The sequence below is a fragment of the Emydura macquarii genome, unplaced genomic scaffold (assembly GCF_026122565.2).
Source record: "Emydura macquarii macquarii isolate MOO-44397 ecotype Brisbane River unplaced genomic scaffold, CSIRO-AGI_Emac_v2 contig_18, whole genome shotgun sequence".
NCBI lineage: Eukaryota > Metazoa > Chordata > Testudines > Chelidae > Emydura > Emydura macquarii.
Genome location: NW_027130155.1, coordinates 5,206,854 through 5,224,859, shown reverse-complemented (window position 1 = coordinate 5,224,859; position 18,006 = coordinate 5,206,854). Strand labels below are relative to the sequence as shown.

Genomic DNA, 18,006 nt, shown 5'->3' with positions numbered 1-18,006 from the left:
TCATTTCTGGTTTTGTTTCTGTTTGTTTGTTTGGTTTTTTTATGAGGAATCTAAGTGAACTCTGGCACTGTTTATACTGTCCCTAGTCTCTTCAGTGAGGCTTCTGCACATCTTTTTGGGACAGGAGCAAAGTGCTTTGTTTGTGTTTTTTAACCTCGACATATACCAGCTAGCAAGTTCAGCACACTGTGTCTTTGAGCTGCTCATAACTTCTGTTTGACAGATGTCATTTTTACCCCACGATATATTTACAAAAATATTAAAAATTTAGATCCTGATACAAGGGAGTTATATAAATTGTGAACAGGATATCTATTTTGGGGTTGAAGATGGAGATTTAACTTTTTGAGTTAAAAATAAAGAATGGTAAAATATTATATTATAGTTCAATATATCTCCTGTGACTTTAAGACTGTAATCCCCTTATGGAGGGGCCTTTGTCTTGTTTGGCACACTGCACTGTGGGCAACCAAGCTGCTGTATAAAAATGGTCATGAGCAGGGCCTGTAAATGACCTAGTGCTGCACTTCATGGCAGCTAATGAAAACTGCGTAATTTGTGGTAGCAAGTATCTTCCTTGACAGGCTCTGGTGTGGTGTTTTATAATCGGTAATTCGTTATTTTAATGTTTACACAGTGCTTTCAAGATGTACAGTGCTATGTAAGTGATCCTTATTAGTTGATGTATTAAGAGAGGTTCCTATTATATATACATTCATAGAAAGGATGCATGATTATAATTTAAGAAAAGAAGAAAACCAATCCTTTTGTTTGTGAAATCCTGGCCATGCTGAAGTCAGTGGGAGTTTTGCAGCTGACTTTGGTGGAGCCAGGATTTCATCCTGTATGTTGACAGTGTTTGGGGTGAGCATGAAATTAATTCCCATTTTTAGAGTTTAGCCTTGCTCCCGAAAAACTCTGGTGTTCTGTTGGTGGTAAAGGGATTTGATGTCTAATTTGAAGTTCCAGTCCAAAGCATTAACATAAATAACCCACTGCATGTTAATGGGGACATTGACATTTGTCCAGTATAGCCTGTACTTCATCACTACAGGATAGAGCCGGTGACTGAGGTGACCCATAGGTTAAACTGTGAGATTTGTGCGTTCTACATGTATGAGCTTTCTTAGGCAGATTTATGTGCTCATATCAGATCATCACCCCAAGGTTTGGAGTGGCTGAAAAAGTGACTCTTAAGCAAAAGATGGTTTGGAATTCCATTTAGAAATTAGGTTTAAAACTTTATAAGCACTTTCATTTTCACAGTGCAAAGGTGTGCTTTAAATCTCCTTTAGCTTCTCATGCTGCTGGTTACTTTTACCTAGGAGAAGAATGGAGACGGTTCTCTCTGCAGTAAATACAAAATATATTTCAGTCTCTTACTTCTCAAAAGAAACACCAGCATTTTATTAGTGTGGGATGAGGAAGACAGCGCTTCCATGGGTACACTTCACGTGTTTCTGTAGTTACCTCAAGTGACCAGGTACATTTCTGTTTGGTTCTGAATCAGTGGTAGCTTGTAGTGCAGGAATTCTAGAAAGAAAGTTCCGTTTTTGGATGGTTAGTGAAACCAGGCAGGGTGCTAGCTGATACAGTGCCATGAGTGCAAGACTTCTGGCTATCTAGGGACGTCGCTGGGATAGTCTGCTAGAGGTATGTTTCTCGCTTTCTGTGAAAAGAGCATGGCATGTTTTCCATTTTAACATCCTAATATGTATGTAGTCATTCCAAGTCATAACACGTCATCCTGTTGGGGTGGGGGGAAAAGATATTTCCAGGTATGTTTGCATAAATTACTTTCAAGTAATGAAGATAAGGTTTTACAAATGCATGTGACAGAAGAGGTTTTCATGTCGCTATACCAGTGCTCTTTCACTGACTCTTTTGTTTAGATAATGCAGCATATATAAGGTGGAACTTCTGCAAGGCACGAAATGCTCTTGCCATAAGTTGCAATAATAAAATTAAAATCATCCACTAACTAGTAGATTCTCCTTGACAAATCTGGATTTCTCTTGCTAGGAGGGGATAGTCTACCAATGGAACTCTGCTCTGTAACCAGAGTGAAACGCGTCAAGGAGATCCAAGGTAACATGACAAATAATGTTTTCTGATCTTAAATAAAAGTTCAAACTAAATAAGGGCCCAAACTATGACACTCAGATGAAAATCTAAACCTGTGAAAAAAATGGGGATGGGACCACTTCCAGTTCAAACAGTAATGTTAAGGGGATGCTAGATGGTGTCCCAGAAATGAGTTTTTTACTTTCTAGTCCCCCATGGAAAATCTGGTGTAGGTTAATAGTGACAAAAAGCCATTCCTGTCGGTTGGTGGTCTCAAACCAGTCCATGCTGGACATGGCCTTGACAAACAGATTAGGGATTCAGTGAACACAGTTACTGATGATCAGTACAGCCCAGAGCCTTGTCACCAGGATGCCTTATTTTTAGTTAAAAATGGATATTGGTCATGAACTAGTCTTTTACCCTGAGAGACTGTCATTTCAGAACCGTGGTAAAGCAAATTGGAAGGATCTTTGTTGGAAAAGCTCAAGTGTTATTTCCAGTGATAAAGATTTTGATGGTGTAAATGGGAGCCCTCCCTATTCCAGAGCTGTCATGTAGAATCTTTTGTGAACAGTATATTCACTGGCCTACTCCCCAAATTATAAAATCCAAGCAAACAAAAGTAGCTGCATTGAAAAAGAGTTTTTATTTTTTATGAGAAACACAATAAAACAGTGAGACTACACACGTACAAGTGTGTGTGTGTGTGCGTGTGCATATACATATATATAATATATATAAAATGAAATATGGATATTTTTCAGTCATTTTGTACAAAGAACAGTGCCAGAAACAAAGCAAAATACCAAATAATTTTTTCCAGGTATACAAATGTCCTGTTTTAAAGAGAAACTAATAGCTCTGAGTTTTAGGTACAAACAGCTAGTTTTAGTAGACTCTCCTCGCCTCTTAAAAAATCACTGTTAGTGAATTCACAGGCTCTTTGCCTTGCAAGTTCTTTGGTGCAGACTAAACTGCATGCCAAATAGGTTTGCTCATTCCATAGATATAGAAATGACTCAGTCTCTGCTGATCTGAGTGGGTGTTTAGTTTTTCACTTACTAACTCATTGGGGTGGGTCACTATTTTCCCATAAATTTCATCTCTACCTTCCTGTAAAAAAGCAGAAGTTTGTGTGTGTTTTGATACTTTAATACCTCGTATTAAAGAGAATTGACCGTCTCTTCTAAGGACTTAATCCACCCTCTGATATGCTGGCATGCATTTCCATGTATCTTGTAAAACTTACAGCTATGCATAGTATGAGTAAGCTGGTGGCTTGACAAGCTACTGTATGTAATAATGTGCATGGTGTTACCAAAAAGGACTGTGTTCTGAGAGTGCAGAGCTGTTTGAAACTAGTCATTGGAGAGCATGCAAGTGATACCCTTTCTGTATTATCTCAGCCTGTAGAAATTGGGATAAGACTGGTACCTCTCAAATTCTCCCAGAACTTGGTGGTCCGAAATGAAAGAATGTTAGCTTCATATCTAACTCCGTATTAAACAAGGGGCTAAACTATTTCAGTAATGATTTGTGTGTTAATCAGTAGACTGGGACACTTATAAAAAGGCCCATTAAAATATCCTTTCTTCATTATGAAGAAGTCCTGTAGCATGTAGTAGAAAAATACTTTTCTACAGGTTTGTAGACCCATCCTATGTTGTTTAAAATAATGCATTATATCTGTGCTGAAGAATTCTGTGGGATGGTTTCTGAAAACATAATATCATTTTCTATTACTGTCTGTATGTTGTAGGAATCACTCCTATTGATTTCTATAGTTTTGTTGCTATTAAATTAGATAGGAATTTTCCATAGAGTTTATAAATAGATTTTCATAAAATTAAAATTAAATTAAAATTGCCTCATGTCCCCATATCTGCCAAGGATTCCTCAAGCTCTACACAGAGCCTTGAGGATCTGAGCTATGTTACAACTTTATTCTTTCCTACCTTCCTTCAACTGTCCTGAGATTGGCTGGATGGAACTGTCTCTGGAGTCCATCATTTCATCCCTTCATTTTCCTAGAGATTAATACAGGGCTCTCTCTTTTTGAGGTGGGGGCTGAGTAAGCTGATTTGTCCCTTACCAGTCACTACAAAACAGTGTGATGCTGAAGTGAGAGGAGAGAGAAGATCTATCTCCTCCATCCCTGAGCAGGGCACATCACAGATTGGTGTTTTTTTTTGTTTGTTTTTTTGTTTTTGTTTTTTTTTAATTCAGCATCAGTTCCAAAAAATAGGGGAAAAAATGAGTTTGAGTTGAATGGAATCTGAAATAATTGAATCAAAAAAGTCTGTTTCAGGTCTGTTCCGGAGTGAGAATTTGAACCTGGGTCCACCACATCCTAGATGAGTGCCCTAACCACGGGGCCAAAGATTATGAATGGGGGATGGTGGCCGCAGCAGCAGTGTTACTCTCTCATCTTCCTCCTGCTCTTCCTCTGGCGGTTTTGTGAATGCCAAAAACTATTCATGTCAAATTCACGAATAGCTGCTGGTCAACTGAAACTACATTTTTCACTGAATAAGATATTTGTCCAAAATATTTTGCCCAGCTCTGCTATTCAGCCACTCCCAACCCCTTGAGCTAGCTTGCTCCACTTATGTGCTGCAGGTTGGCTTCCTTGGAGGTTAACAGGTTGCAGCTGTTTTGCAATTCTGCTGGTTAATCCTTGCCACTCATAGAACCCTGGCCTGGATCTCCAGAGCTTTCTAATCCAGTCATTCCCCTGCCTGTCCTAGGACTCAGACAGTTAATATATTCCATTATAATAAATTACAGTTTGAAGTAATCTGGAAATAGTGCATAGTACAGTAGGTGGTAATGCTTTTTTAATATGGAAAACAAATAGCTGAAATGGTTTTTATATTGAAACCTTGTGTTTATTATTGCATGTGCTCTTGATTTATCCAATTTCTTTCTTATCTGTTTGCAGTCTGGAATAATTTTCTATACTGCATGTTATAAGGGAGATGTGAATTTTATGAAATAATTACACTTTCATGAAGTGTTTGACCTTCTGGACCTAGAATTTTCTTTTTCACCTGAAGTCATCTTCAGGTGAAGTTTTTGATATAACTTTGATCTAAAGGGTTTGCAGAGAAATAGATAAATAATGGGATCAAGGCACACATTTGCAGCCGACAGTAACAGAGTGAATTCTTTTGCATAGAACAGATTTTTCCTTGCCTGACAGGTGAACTGAGATCCAGTTTGACTTAATGTGTATGGAATTCTGCAGAGATGGTAAGGCACAAAACAAATGACAAATACAAACATGATGCTGAATATATTGCGATTGGTTTTTTCCCTAGTTACTGTTGAATTTCTACGGAACTTTCTGTAGGAACTATATATTTTTCTTGATATCGCACTGTAAAAAAGGATTAACAGAAGGAACACAATCCAGAAAATCCCTAGGCAAATATAATTTGAAGCCTTGTGCCACTGCAGCCCAAGCTCATTTTTAAGAGCTACACACTTTGTGTAATTATTCTCTGCAGCATTTTGGTTAGTTAAAATGCTATTTGGAAGTGATATAAATATGAGCAATGCCCATATGACTACAGATATAATCTTGCTGTAATTAACTGTGTGAACAAAGGAGGTAAGCAACGGCTTTACGATTTTGTAGTACCTGTCAAACCCGATGAGGCCAAAAAACGTTATCCCAATGTACATATTTAGGTAAAAAATCACAGCAGAAAATCGGCAGACAAAAATGTTGATCTGCCAAGGCCCAATTTCTGAATCGCTGAGAATTTTGAAGGGGAAAGTCAGGCTCATGAGAAGGTCAGCAACAACAATGTTCTTGAGATAGACGACAAAGCTTTTCTTGCTGGGAACATGCAGGAAAATCCATGCTGCTACACCGTTTAGCAGGATTCCTCCTAGGAAAATGAATCCATAAGCCAGTGGAATGACTTGCTTAGTTATTATTGATCCGTAAGGGCAGGAGTTTCCTGAAGTGTTTACACTTGAGTTGGACATCCTGAAATATTTCAGTCAGTGTTCCTGAAAGCAGAAGGAAAATAGTTTTACCAGTGAGATAAATTGGATGTGTTCATGTTGCAGTTGTTTCCATTATTATAAAGTTAACATTGGTGTCCTTTGCTGTATCAATAATATGCTCAATATATTTTTCAGGAACCAAAATAATAACATTTCCAGCAAATGTGCTTAGTATAAATGTTTAATCACTGATGCTGGTTCACTCTTTTGACTATGTCTGAATGTGTGGTATTGCTTTAAATAGGAAAACAAACAAATAGCTTCTCTCAGTCCTTGACACCTTTCTGTGAGTGGGAGTAGGTGCATGTTGCACACCCTCAGCCCTGTTCTTGGACAGAAAGTTTATTGCACAAGAAGTGGGGAAACTTGTGGGACATCCTTGTTAAAATACCAGGGTGATCATTCACTTTAGTGGTCTCAACTTCATACATTTTGGGAAGAAAAACCTGCCCTGCAACATTACTTATGTTAAAAGAAAATCTGGAACAGAAGTTTTGTTAATTTTTCAGTACCACTGATTTCCCAGCACCTAAAGTACAGTTTGTCTTGTGAGTATATGTTGCCTTTTCACTTTAACAAAATTATACATTTTTAAAACACTGAAATATTTCATTTTTTTTAGCCTTTTGTGTACTACAAAGCTCCATAGCAGAATCTGTGGAATTCTGTTCTGTAGGATTAATATGTAAGGCATGATTTCAGATGCTTAGCTGGGGCTCCCTATTTTTTATCATGTAGTGGAGACAAGGTTGGTGGATATGTCCCTGCATAGATCCATTGCCCATTAGGGATGTAGAGGCTGCTACCGTCCTGAAGCTGGAATAGCAGCTGCATAGTCAGTTGATCCTCTGTTACTCTCTTCTGGTCATGACCCCATGGAAATACAAAATCCAGTTACTTGAGCCAGGTACTGGGAACAGGATTTGGAGCACAGTATATGTGGCTTAATGACGGGAGAGAGATGCAGTTCTGGAGTTCCAGAGGCCAGTATACTGTAGATACCCTGTATGTTGTTAGAAGGTGTGAGGGAGGGAAATGTTGCTTCAGCAAATTTTATATTCTGTATATTGTACTTGTAAACAAGAGGCTGGTGAATAACACTAGATTGGTTTCTGTTGAAGGAAGCCTTATGTTCAGCTAGCACAGCTTGCTCTAACTTAGTTTGTTGGTAGCCCAGTATATAAGGATACACTTTTACACTAGCATAAGGTATAAGCTAGAATTGTCTTCTAAGGCTTCCCAAACTTCATTGGCTCCAGAAAATCCCATCTGCTGCCTGCTCTGCTCTTGCTTTGACATAAAGTTTCTGGGGACCTATTGTCCTTGGTATGAACCGAAGAACCAATATATTGCTGCTGTATTTGGCAAACTTTAGGAACAATTGAGGAAATGAAGGTCTGTGAGGTCCCTTTGAAAGTAGAGCTTTTGCTTGTTATCATAAGCTTGGTTTGAAATGGTCACAAGTGAACCAAATGTCAAGAATAGCAGATCCATGGGATCCCTGTAGCGTGGGAGGCTGGAACTCAGACACGACCTCACAGTAATTTTAAATATGCTACATGGGAAATTTTCTTAGAAATAGGATTGCATGGTTGAGGTCACCTTCTGCATACTGCATCTGCAACATCCCTTTTAAAGAGATACTGTCAGGTTTTAAGTCTGTCACCTTTAACGTGGAGCCCTCATTAGCGCTTCCTGTGGAATAGGGTGGCATGTGGCAAGGGTTCCAAATTCTCCCAGTGGCTGGTTCAGAGGCCCACAGTTAAACCTCTTCCTAGACACATACCCAAATGTAAACAGGTCTAAACTCTAGCTAATTAGCCATTTCAGCTGGGAAAAGAGGGTTGTTGGGGGGGTGGGGGGGAAGGGGAGGGAAAAGGAGAGGTGTAGGTCTTGTTTGACTGTAGTCACAGTGTGAATAGATAGGGAGGATCATTAAAGGGCAATAAGATTTATTCACCTACAGCTTCGGAAGAAATGATTAAATATAGGAAGATTAAAAAAAAATGTGCTAAACTTTTTCCAATGTAGATGGCTAAAGCTAGATACCTAAATCTCTATTTAGGCACCTAAATACACAGCCTGATTTCTAGATAGGCTGGGCACCCCCAGCTCTTCTTTTAAATCGATGGAGTTGCAGATGCTCAATATCTCTGAAAATCAGATCACTTTTATTTAGGTATTAAAGCATCTGTATTTGGAAACTGTGGCCCTTGGGTACTGTCTTCTTCCCTAAATTCTTGTTTGTACTGTATATTTTCTGTTTAGACTGTAAACTCTTCTGAGCAGAGAACTGTCGTGTTTGTTTGTCAAATGCCCAGGATACATTTGGGTGTTACATAGAAAATGAGCTATATGCAGAAGAATTTCACTAATGACAAGTGGGTCTGTATCTAGTAAAGAGTTTGGGCAAGTTCAGGAGATGGTCCTTACGCAGAGGCTGCAGACTCGGGAGGGCTGTCTTGATGACGTTGGTACAAAGATGTGAGAATAGAAGAGCTTTGTATGTTGTCTCTAGCTTAATTACAAAACGGAGGACTCCTCAGAGGAAGACTACACTTTCAATTTGTGCTTAGTTCAGTTTGATTTTAACAGTTACGTAGTTCATAAATATGTTATCTAGACTCTATACAAGCTGGCTATATCTAGTGAATGGTTGAAATCATACACAGGACACAATCTGCAAGTCAACTGAAATAAGTGGCATATCCTTACCTGTTTTACTCTGATTTGATAGGTTGTAGTGATCATTTACTGAGGTGGCAGTGTTGTGAGTGAGCTTTGCATCCCAAAGGACAGAGACTTTTCCTTTCCTGGGTTATCTGTACTTAGGACGAAGAAAAATATAGTTTAGTTTTGTGTCAGATGGTAGCATATCTCCGTTAGTATTACATGGGGAGTTGATAGTAATCCCTGTATTTAAGTTGCCTAATATTTAGCGTTCTAAAAGATCTGGAGCCCATTTATTGAGAAGCTCTACTACCTCAGTGGTTCGCAGGAGAAAGCCTTGGGCTAGAGATTGTTGTTTTGCTCATTATAGGCAATTCCATTCAGGGTTGGCTGAATTATAAACTGATAAAAATTGTCATCTCCCTGCTGTGGCTTGTGAAATTTTGGTAGTGTCTCAAAATAACTAAATAAGAACATTCTAAAAGCCAGGTCCATGTTGCATGGGAAAACCAGGGAGCTGCTGAAGCAGCTGTAGTGATGGGGTGTTGAATATAGCCCCAGAGTCCCGTATCTTTCTCTGTGGACACTACATGAAGTAGGAGCTCACTACGTTTTCAGGTGAGGATGAGGAGTGAGCTGGACTGGACTCCTTCTTTAAGCTGGCCCCAGCACATAGTGCTATCAGATTATGCATCTCCCTCTTAAAAATTTTTTTCAGCTGAGGTCATTTTAAAAAAGCTTTATAACAAACAGAAAACCTTTAGTATTAAAAGCATTTTCTAAAACTACTATATGAATGTTCTTTTTAAATAGTGCACCATTAGAAAATTCACTTAGTTGCTATCCTACTTCTATCCTCATGAGAGCAGTAATGCCTAAACAGACTTTATCCTTTTTTACTGCTTATAATGTATTGGTATCGGAAACTCTCATCCTTGAACATGAGTTCTTAAAACAATGTGTAGTTCTTGTTGCCAAGGCTGTTCCTTGGTTTTCACTTTCATTGTGGTCATATACTGCATATTTGATTTGGGTATCCTCTGAAGATGATGCTAGACTTCTCTACTATGCATCTTGTAATGTTTATAAATGTGCATTTGCATACACAGGTGTCTGTGGATGGTGCTTCAAATATCAATTTTAGGCTTGCTAATATGTGTAGCAAGTTTCTCTGAGCCAATGTGTGCCACCACCACTCTTCAAAAATAAAATTAAAAAGCAATATCTAATGTAGTGGATCCAATATCAAAGATCTCTACCACCACCTAATGTAATGGACCCAAGTACAATAGCTGCTCCACTAAATAACTAAGTTCTCTCCAGTAACTCATCATTTTCTACCCTTCTATGTTTTGACAAAAACCTGAGGAAATAAATGTGAAGCTGCTGCTGCCCTGGAGATTTGTGGTATATGAACCTGTCACCACAAAGCCATTGGCCTCACCCTTTCCGTTGCATATATTATTGTTCTGTGGTGGCTCGTTGTTCTGTGGTGGCCCAGCTCCACCAAATGCAGGGGATATGCAGTCCTTCATACTTGTTCAATAGCTGTCCCCCACCTCCGCAACCAGAATGTCTTAGTTCTAGTGTGTTAAGGGTTTTAATTTTTGTCTTACATTTTAGGTAGAAGTAGCCTCTGCTAATCTTAGAATTGACTGTATGTGGTCTTTTCTTATCCAAGATGGTGGTTCATTGGGAAACTTATGCTACCTCCCATTCGATCTTAAGTGTGTGGTTGAGGGATCTGTCAGCTCTTTGGCAGAATTCTCCTGGAGATGAGGATGATATAAAGCCAACTGAAAGTAGGAAAACAGTGTCTTTCCTTGCTAATAAAGTTGCTGTGTGAGAAAGATTGGTTAAACAATTTAATTAACCAGTTACCTCTACTAGCTTTTTCTTGGTTCTTTGGAGGTGTGTGCCTTAGATAAAGTACAGACTGTACAACTATTATGAATTTGAGTTTCATTAACCAAAATAGCTTTGAAAGCAAATGATAAATTATGGAAAGCAAAATAAAGATGATCAGATGATAGTGTTCACAATGTCAAAAATTGAGCTCAGGCTGGGATGTTACGATTTTCAAGAGATAAATAAGTTCAATTAATTCAAGGTCTCCTTACAGTCTTGTCACAAAGGCAAACTTTTATCCTAGTTCTTCTCTAGTCTAGGTGGTGGTTTTGATATCAACATGAAACTATGGATTTTTAAACATAGATCCAAGTAGGATCAGTTCATATATGAAACTCTGTGCAACTGCCAGTTACACAGATAATCAGGCTTTGTGGTCATTTAGGCTTTAAAACATTTTGTTTGTTTCACCTTAAGGATTTAACTTCATATTGGCTTCTCAACATACCATTTAAATGTATTAGTTTATTTAATATAGAACAAACACTTTGTTAGGTATACATCTGTTAAGTATTATTTATATCTTATTAATCTATTTCTATTTAAAATAGCATTGCCTGAACTGTACAATAGTTTGTGGTCAGGTTGCCCGGACAATGAGACTTCCTCAAACTAAAGGGGTCTATTACAGAATGCTTTTAGGTGGCTTTAATTTTCTGATATAGTTTCTTAAACCTTAATTAATACCTTTTTAGATTTATTGAATATTATACCTTGATTCTGTAAAAGGTAAAAGAGGAAAACACTTCATAGTTTAGCAAGAGTTTGTGGTTATCTGACTGGTTTGCTGTTGTAGATATTTAACCTGTGTGAAACAGAAACAGCATCTGCTGTCTGACATGCTCTAAAGGTTTAGGGCTAAGATATGCCAAGATTCTGGCCTATATGTGTATCTATAGCATTATTGTTATTAGTAAGCACCACATTTCCTATATTACAGCTATCATGTAATTTCTTTCATGCATTTGCTCATGTACGTTGAGTTAAAATGGTGTGTTCTAATTTCTAACTATCGAATTTCTCATGTAAACATTACATACTTGCATATTTGTTTTTTTCAAATGCATGTCTCACATAACTTGATATAGTTCATATATCATGCACATACATTAATTGGTTGTATAAAGAAAGCAAAATTGACAAGCTAAGTTCACAAAAGTTTGATTTGGTCAAGCATATAAACAGCCGTTTCTTATTGGGCTACCAATTCACTTTATAGTCTTGCCAAAAATTTGAAAAGAAAGTTATGCAGCTACATGATTGAAATGCTTGCATTTCTTCTATATTAATATGCCTACCCCCACCATACATGGATTCCAAAACCATTAAGACACATTTCCTAATGTATTACAACTTGGCTGTCAAATATCAGAAGTCTAAACATACAGTGCATAACCTCCTTTTAATTGAGTGCCAAACGATATTTGTGCAAACAGTCAGGCAAGTGACACAACCTTTGCTTTTTATGTGAGAGCTGAAAGACTAAGTTTATTTTTTCTGCTCTTTTCCCTGATTTTTAAGCATTCCTTTTCTCATCCGGTCTCAAATGGCTGCCCTCAGTACAGAAGACGTTAGCAGGCTATTTTTTTTAAACAAGTGCAGTTGCTTGATCAGTGAATATGCTATACAATTCATGGGTGCAAGAATTGTTTACAATAGTTATGGGCTCTGGAAACCTCTCTGAATAGGAAAATGGGGTCTAACTAGGATAGCAAGAGCATACCAAATTTGAGTGCTCTGATGTTGTGAGAAATCTTAGATAGAAAGGAAGTAGAGTTTGTTTGGCTTTTTAAAAAAACAACGTAAACATTATACAGCAGTTACAAATGATACTGCAATCCATGTTTTGAGGCATAGCACTTTTTAAAATACATTTTCTATCATAGTTGGAGCATAGGAGGTGACCTGGACTGTGTGTAGTCCCCAGCCAGCCAGGGGTGCTTGAGTGCTCAGGGACAGAGCTCAGATCATCCTGTTCTGAAAACACAGGTCCCTACCACTGGAGCAAATGAGACTGCCCTTTAGTTGTCTGCAAATCTCAGGCCTTCAGCAGCTGAATAGTTGTGATTCCCTTTAGCAGAGAGCCATGGTACAACTACACACTAGCCAGTGCTATGGACCTATCTATAGGAGAAAAACTAACTAGTCTGGATAATGATATTTAGCCATGTGATCTCCCTGGTCTGCCTCATTTGGTATCGAAAATGGTTTAACTGCTTGAGAAGATCCTGGAGTTTAAGGCCAGAAGGGATCACCAGATAATCTGGTATGACGTTCTGTACATCACAGACCACCAACACCACCCCGCATCCGCACACTAAACCCAGCAACTGAAATTAGACCAAAGTATTACAGTCCACAGGAGATTAAACTATTATGTGCCACAGGCAGAAAATAGGAAGGACCGAGGTTCACCAGTGCCCCAGACTCCTGCAATGGCGGGGAACTGAAGTGAAATATACTCAGATGTTCTTTGGCAAATGACCCGATGTCCCACACTGCAGAGGAAGGTGAACCCCCTGCCTCAATATTATATTGCTGCCAATCTTATCTGGGGAGGAAATTCTTTTGAGACCACCCTCAGTGAGATTCTGTGTGTGAGAGTAAGGACCAGTCAGCTAAGTAACTATGTATGAGAGAATTCTCAGTACCATCTCAGATCACCGGCCCACCCCATCCAGTGTCCCATCTCCAGCTGTGGCCATCACTGACGCTTCAGACAAAGGATACACACCCTCTCCCTACCTCTAGCCTCCTCCCCCAAAAGAACACATCTGGAGGGAAGAGTCCTTCTTGACCCCTGCAAGCAACCAGCTGAAGTGGACATTTTAGGAACAAAATAGAGGAGGCAAAATAGATCTAACATAGTCAAGGTAAACCATACTTTTTCTATAACTAACTTACTTGAGTGAAAACTACAGCTGCCTTGTCTACAGTAGGATTTTAACGTGTGTTAACATGTTAGCTATTGTATTTAAAACCGCACCATTTTTCCTAGTGTCGACATGGCCTTTGGGGGTAGAGGACTAGAGAGGGGACCTATTGCAGAAAAACATTCTGTAATACGTTGTTTTCTTAAAGTAGAGAAGGTCTATGATATCCCCGTGGTTGATTTAAAAACCCAATCTCTAGTAACATGATATTAAATAAACCTCTCTTCATGACTCTGAATTTTCTAATTTCTTACCACAAGATGCTAAAAATTTTAATTCCCATCATAATTTCATCATGGTTTCATCATAACTGACTAGTTTCACAGAAATACAGCTATTTCAGCAGCATGTTGACACACCATTTTTAGCCATGCATCTCTTTAGGAGTGTGCAGTGTAGACATACCCTTATGTTGGCATGTAGAAACATGCACTGCATGCCCCACCCCCCAGTACAGGTATAAATAGCAGTGTAGATGGTGAGGCACTACTTAGGTGAGTAAAGACGTGCTTGAATCCATAGGGTATGTACCTTACATGGCTCTCTGTATGACGAAGTAATGCCTCCCCCATCTACACTGTTGTTTTTAGCAGCAGCTGTCCTCTTCCTCCATTGCTGGAGTCTTTCCCTGCCACAGTGCGGAAATGCTTTGGCAGGGGAGTCAACAGGAAACTACAGTGCCTCCCTAATACTGGAGCCTTTGGCCACTTCCGGAGCCTTTCACAGCCATGTGTAGCTGTGTACTACAACGTGGATGCCGTCTGCTTTTCGCTGTAGCATGTGACTACGCATACCCTACACACTGCCACCACTGGTGTGCAGTGTAGACATATTCTGTGCATAGTGTGCTTATTTTTTTATATTCAACTAACCAGGGATGATAATGAACAATGAAGATTTACTGCGACCTAATATAAAAATCTCTCCAAATTATAGAGATGCTTCTTCAACTGTCCATAGTGTGGTCCTATTTTCCTAAGGACAAATTCAATAATGGAAAAACCATTTTCAGTTTGTGTTTACACTAGTTTCTTATTTTCATAATCAAGCGTATAAAACATCTTGCACCCTGATGACTGCAGTCCAAGGACATCGTTTTAAAAAACTGCTTTACACTAGGTAATAGAACTTTTTAATGTAAGAGGACTTTTCCTTCAGTTCGTGAAGATTAAAGCATAAAATTACCTGGCTAATGTAATGGGCTAGTACTAATTTTGTGTCAGCAACAGGTTTTGTCTGTCAGTTTATAAGCATATGTAAATGGCGAGGCATCTAGTGACCTCTGCTTTTCACACTGTTCCTAATAGTTTCATTAAGCTCTTGTGTTCCCTCCATCTTTCATTGTATCCACCTGTGCCTCTCATTTTACACTTAGATGTAAACTCTGTGGGGCATAGACTGTCTTGTTACATATTTTTATAAAACCCAGCAATCTGGACGCCCAGTTATTGATTGGGAGTCCATTAGGTCCTACATTAGTATGGAAAATAATTATTTTATTTAAAATTGTGGGCCTCAGATCATCAGATCTTGCTCAACTTGCTCTGTCAGTGTGCTTTTTTACATTTAATACAAGTCAAAAGTACTATGGTACTTTTACTGTAGGTTCCTAAACCTTGTGTTTTAGTGATCAGTAATTTCTTGCTTTCTCCTTTGCTAAGAGAATAGATTCATATTGTTTTTTCTGATCTCGTGACAACATTTGCCACAAGGCAACATCTACATTTTAATACCAAGGAGAGTGAAAGTTTGTATAATATATACAATGTATTACTTCAGCCATTTAAAATATTTTGTGTTTGTATTGGCTGGTCATTCCACTGGGTTGTCTCAAATTTCAAGGCCATAAAAGGAAAAATGGGAATAGGCAGTTCATCAAATTATAGGACAAAAAAGTCCAAATAAGTTCTTTCACCATAAGATGTAGAAAACATTACTGAGAGAGAGGCTAGCAAATACACAAACATGTTCAATGCAAAACCTCTATTTTAAAAAAAACCCCAACCATTTATAAGAGGAACTGGATTGACAGACATGGAGATACCATTAGAGGACTTAATTCTTCACTTTTGTATGTTATCTGGCTACCCTTTTCATGAGGGACCACTCTTTAAGTGTTGGAAGATAGTTCCTTCTTCATGACTCACTTAATCCTTGGCATTTGTCTCTAAACCACCATCAGATGGAGATTGCTCTAGGTGATTGCTGACCTGGGATGAATTTGAACTGGTGATCTAAAGGCATCAAGCTCAGTATAACACGACCAATGCCTGGAGTTATCCAACACCTCCCACTGCCCCCGTACTTCTGTCAAAGATAGTAATAGAAAAAACACAAACTATTCCTGTTTTCTTGGTAATATATTCTATGTGAGCTTCCTCAAATGCAATATTCTGCTTCTTACAGTGTTTTCCCCTGTGGTTGGAGATGTAATATAAATTAGAGGCTGTGCTGGCTTGACCTCATACAGTACAGTTTTAGAAGGAATTGGTCTCATATTGTGGCTTTTAAAGGTGTAATTTTATCAAACCGTAAGGAAGGGAAGTCTTGACCTTCATCCTCCATATTCTTTTGTTCTGGCTATATTGTCTGTGTCTGTTTTTGATTATAAACACCTTTGGGGCAAGAACAATGTCTTCCTTTGTTTGCACAACATTGTCAACATTCAGAAATCCAGAAGAAAATGAATCTGACTCTTCTGGGTGGGTGGGTGTATGTGTGTGTGTGTCTGAGGGTGTGAGGGTGTCTGAGGGAGTGTGAGGGTGAGAAAATAAATTGGTGGTTGCTTCTGCAAACACTTGCTACCAGGGATAGTACCTTTCCCTGCAGCTGGAGATTTGCAAATTTAAATTAGAGGCAGCGTGGGCCAGATCTTACAGCTCAGTTTTGGCAGGACTAATCCGGCGAGTTGTTCCATTAACCTCTCACAGAAGTAAGCGTTATGCCCAACAGTAAATATCTAAAGCCCTGGGATTTCACTTTTGTCGGGATTGTAAATGAATGCCAGTTTCCAGACAGCTGTAAAATGGCTGTGCCTCTGAAGGTATGTCTATACCACAAATCAAGGTATAATTGCAGTGTGGATATACTTACCTGTACTAGTCTTAATTCTAGAAGTGAAGAGGTGGGAACATGTACCGGGATGTGGATCAGCAGCCCAAATATGTACCTGGAGTCCCTTCTGCTGAGGCGGCTAGCCTGTTCTGCAACAATTTCACTACTATGGTTACCTGAACTAGTTAGATTACAGCTAGTGTGGGTATGTGTACTTCTCTACTTTAACTCTAGTGCAGTTCTGAGGTAAAAAGTGAATTGAGGTTTTGTTCTGTTCCCCCTCTCCCCAAACCACAATGTTGCCAGATGTTCAGTCAAGATAGTGATGCTGTATGTATTTAGTCATTTTTATGTCCTGCTAGATCAAATAACTGATTCTGACTTGGAAGAACACAGGAAATTTAATTAAATTTCTTGCATGATTTTCAAAGATACTGAGCACCTGCAGCTCCCCTGGATTTCAGCTGGAGTTGTGTGTGTTCAGAACTTCTAGGCCTTAAGTAATCAAGTAAAATAGTTAATACCATAGTTTGTATTAACTGTCCATATTTTCTTTTTAATACATTGGCATCTGCAGGTGTTGCCAATAGGCAATGGGAATTATATCTTGTGGGGAAAAGGATTTGAGGTACAGAAGGATAAGTAACTGAGCTAGTTAATCTCATTAGTTTTTCTTATTGATATTGCTATGTTTTCTTACTGTTCCCTATGACTACTACTGTAAGGTAGAAGTTGATAGGATGCAGCACCATTGTAAAATACTTTATATGGGAGATGAAGCAGAGCTTGCTGCAGTCAGATAGGGCCAAATTCTGCACTAATTTAAGCTCAAGGGATCTTCACTGTTTAACAGTGTATATTAGCATGGAATTTAGGCCCATGGTTCTAGATGTAATCAGTGTTGTATAAACAGTTATATTCCCAGTATTTATCTATCTCTTTTCCCCTCCAGGGGACACTAATAGTTCAATGTGCTGAAAAGAAAACTTTGTCTTATTGTTTGCCTGGGTAATGCGCAGAATTACAAAGATGACTCTCTTTTTAATTAACTTGGCAATAGAAAACATACCACTTACAATAGGCATGTTTAATGTGAACATTCTTTTATAGTGGAGACTTTACAGACCAAACTTGTTAAATTAATTTAGGTTATAACTGACACTTTACCACATGCTAGCTTCCAGTGAATTTGGTGTTCTACTTTCAAGGAGAAGATGAACTGTATCTACAGCAATTGATTTCTATAGACTTCTGCTTTTCATAAGAAAACTTTTTCCTTCTTTTTTATAAGAAAAGCAGGAGTGTATAGAAATCAATTGCTGTAGAAACATTTCATTTTCTCCTGAAAAGTACAACA

The 18,006-nt window shown here is 38.6% G+C and overlaps 2 protein-coding genes across 2 annotated transcripts in view; one reads left to right on the top strand and one right to left on the bottom strand.

Annotated features, from left to right (window-relative positions):
• Window positions 1–18,006, top strand: part of MED12L (mediator complex subunit 12L) — a 266,607-nt gene that overhangs the window by 80,534 nt on the left and 168,067 nt on the right. The window lies entirely within an intron of this gene.
• On the bottom strand, window positions 5,074–6,063 carry LOC137155269 (P2Y purinoceptor 14-like). The gene has a single exon (XM_067551502.1). The coding sequence runs from the start codon at window positions 6,061–6,063 to the stop codon at window positions 5,074–5,076; it is 990 nt and encodes a 329-aa protein (XP_067407603.1).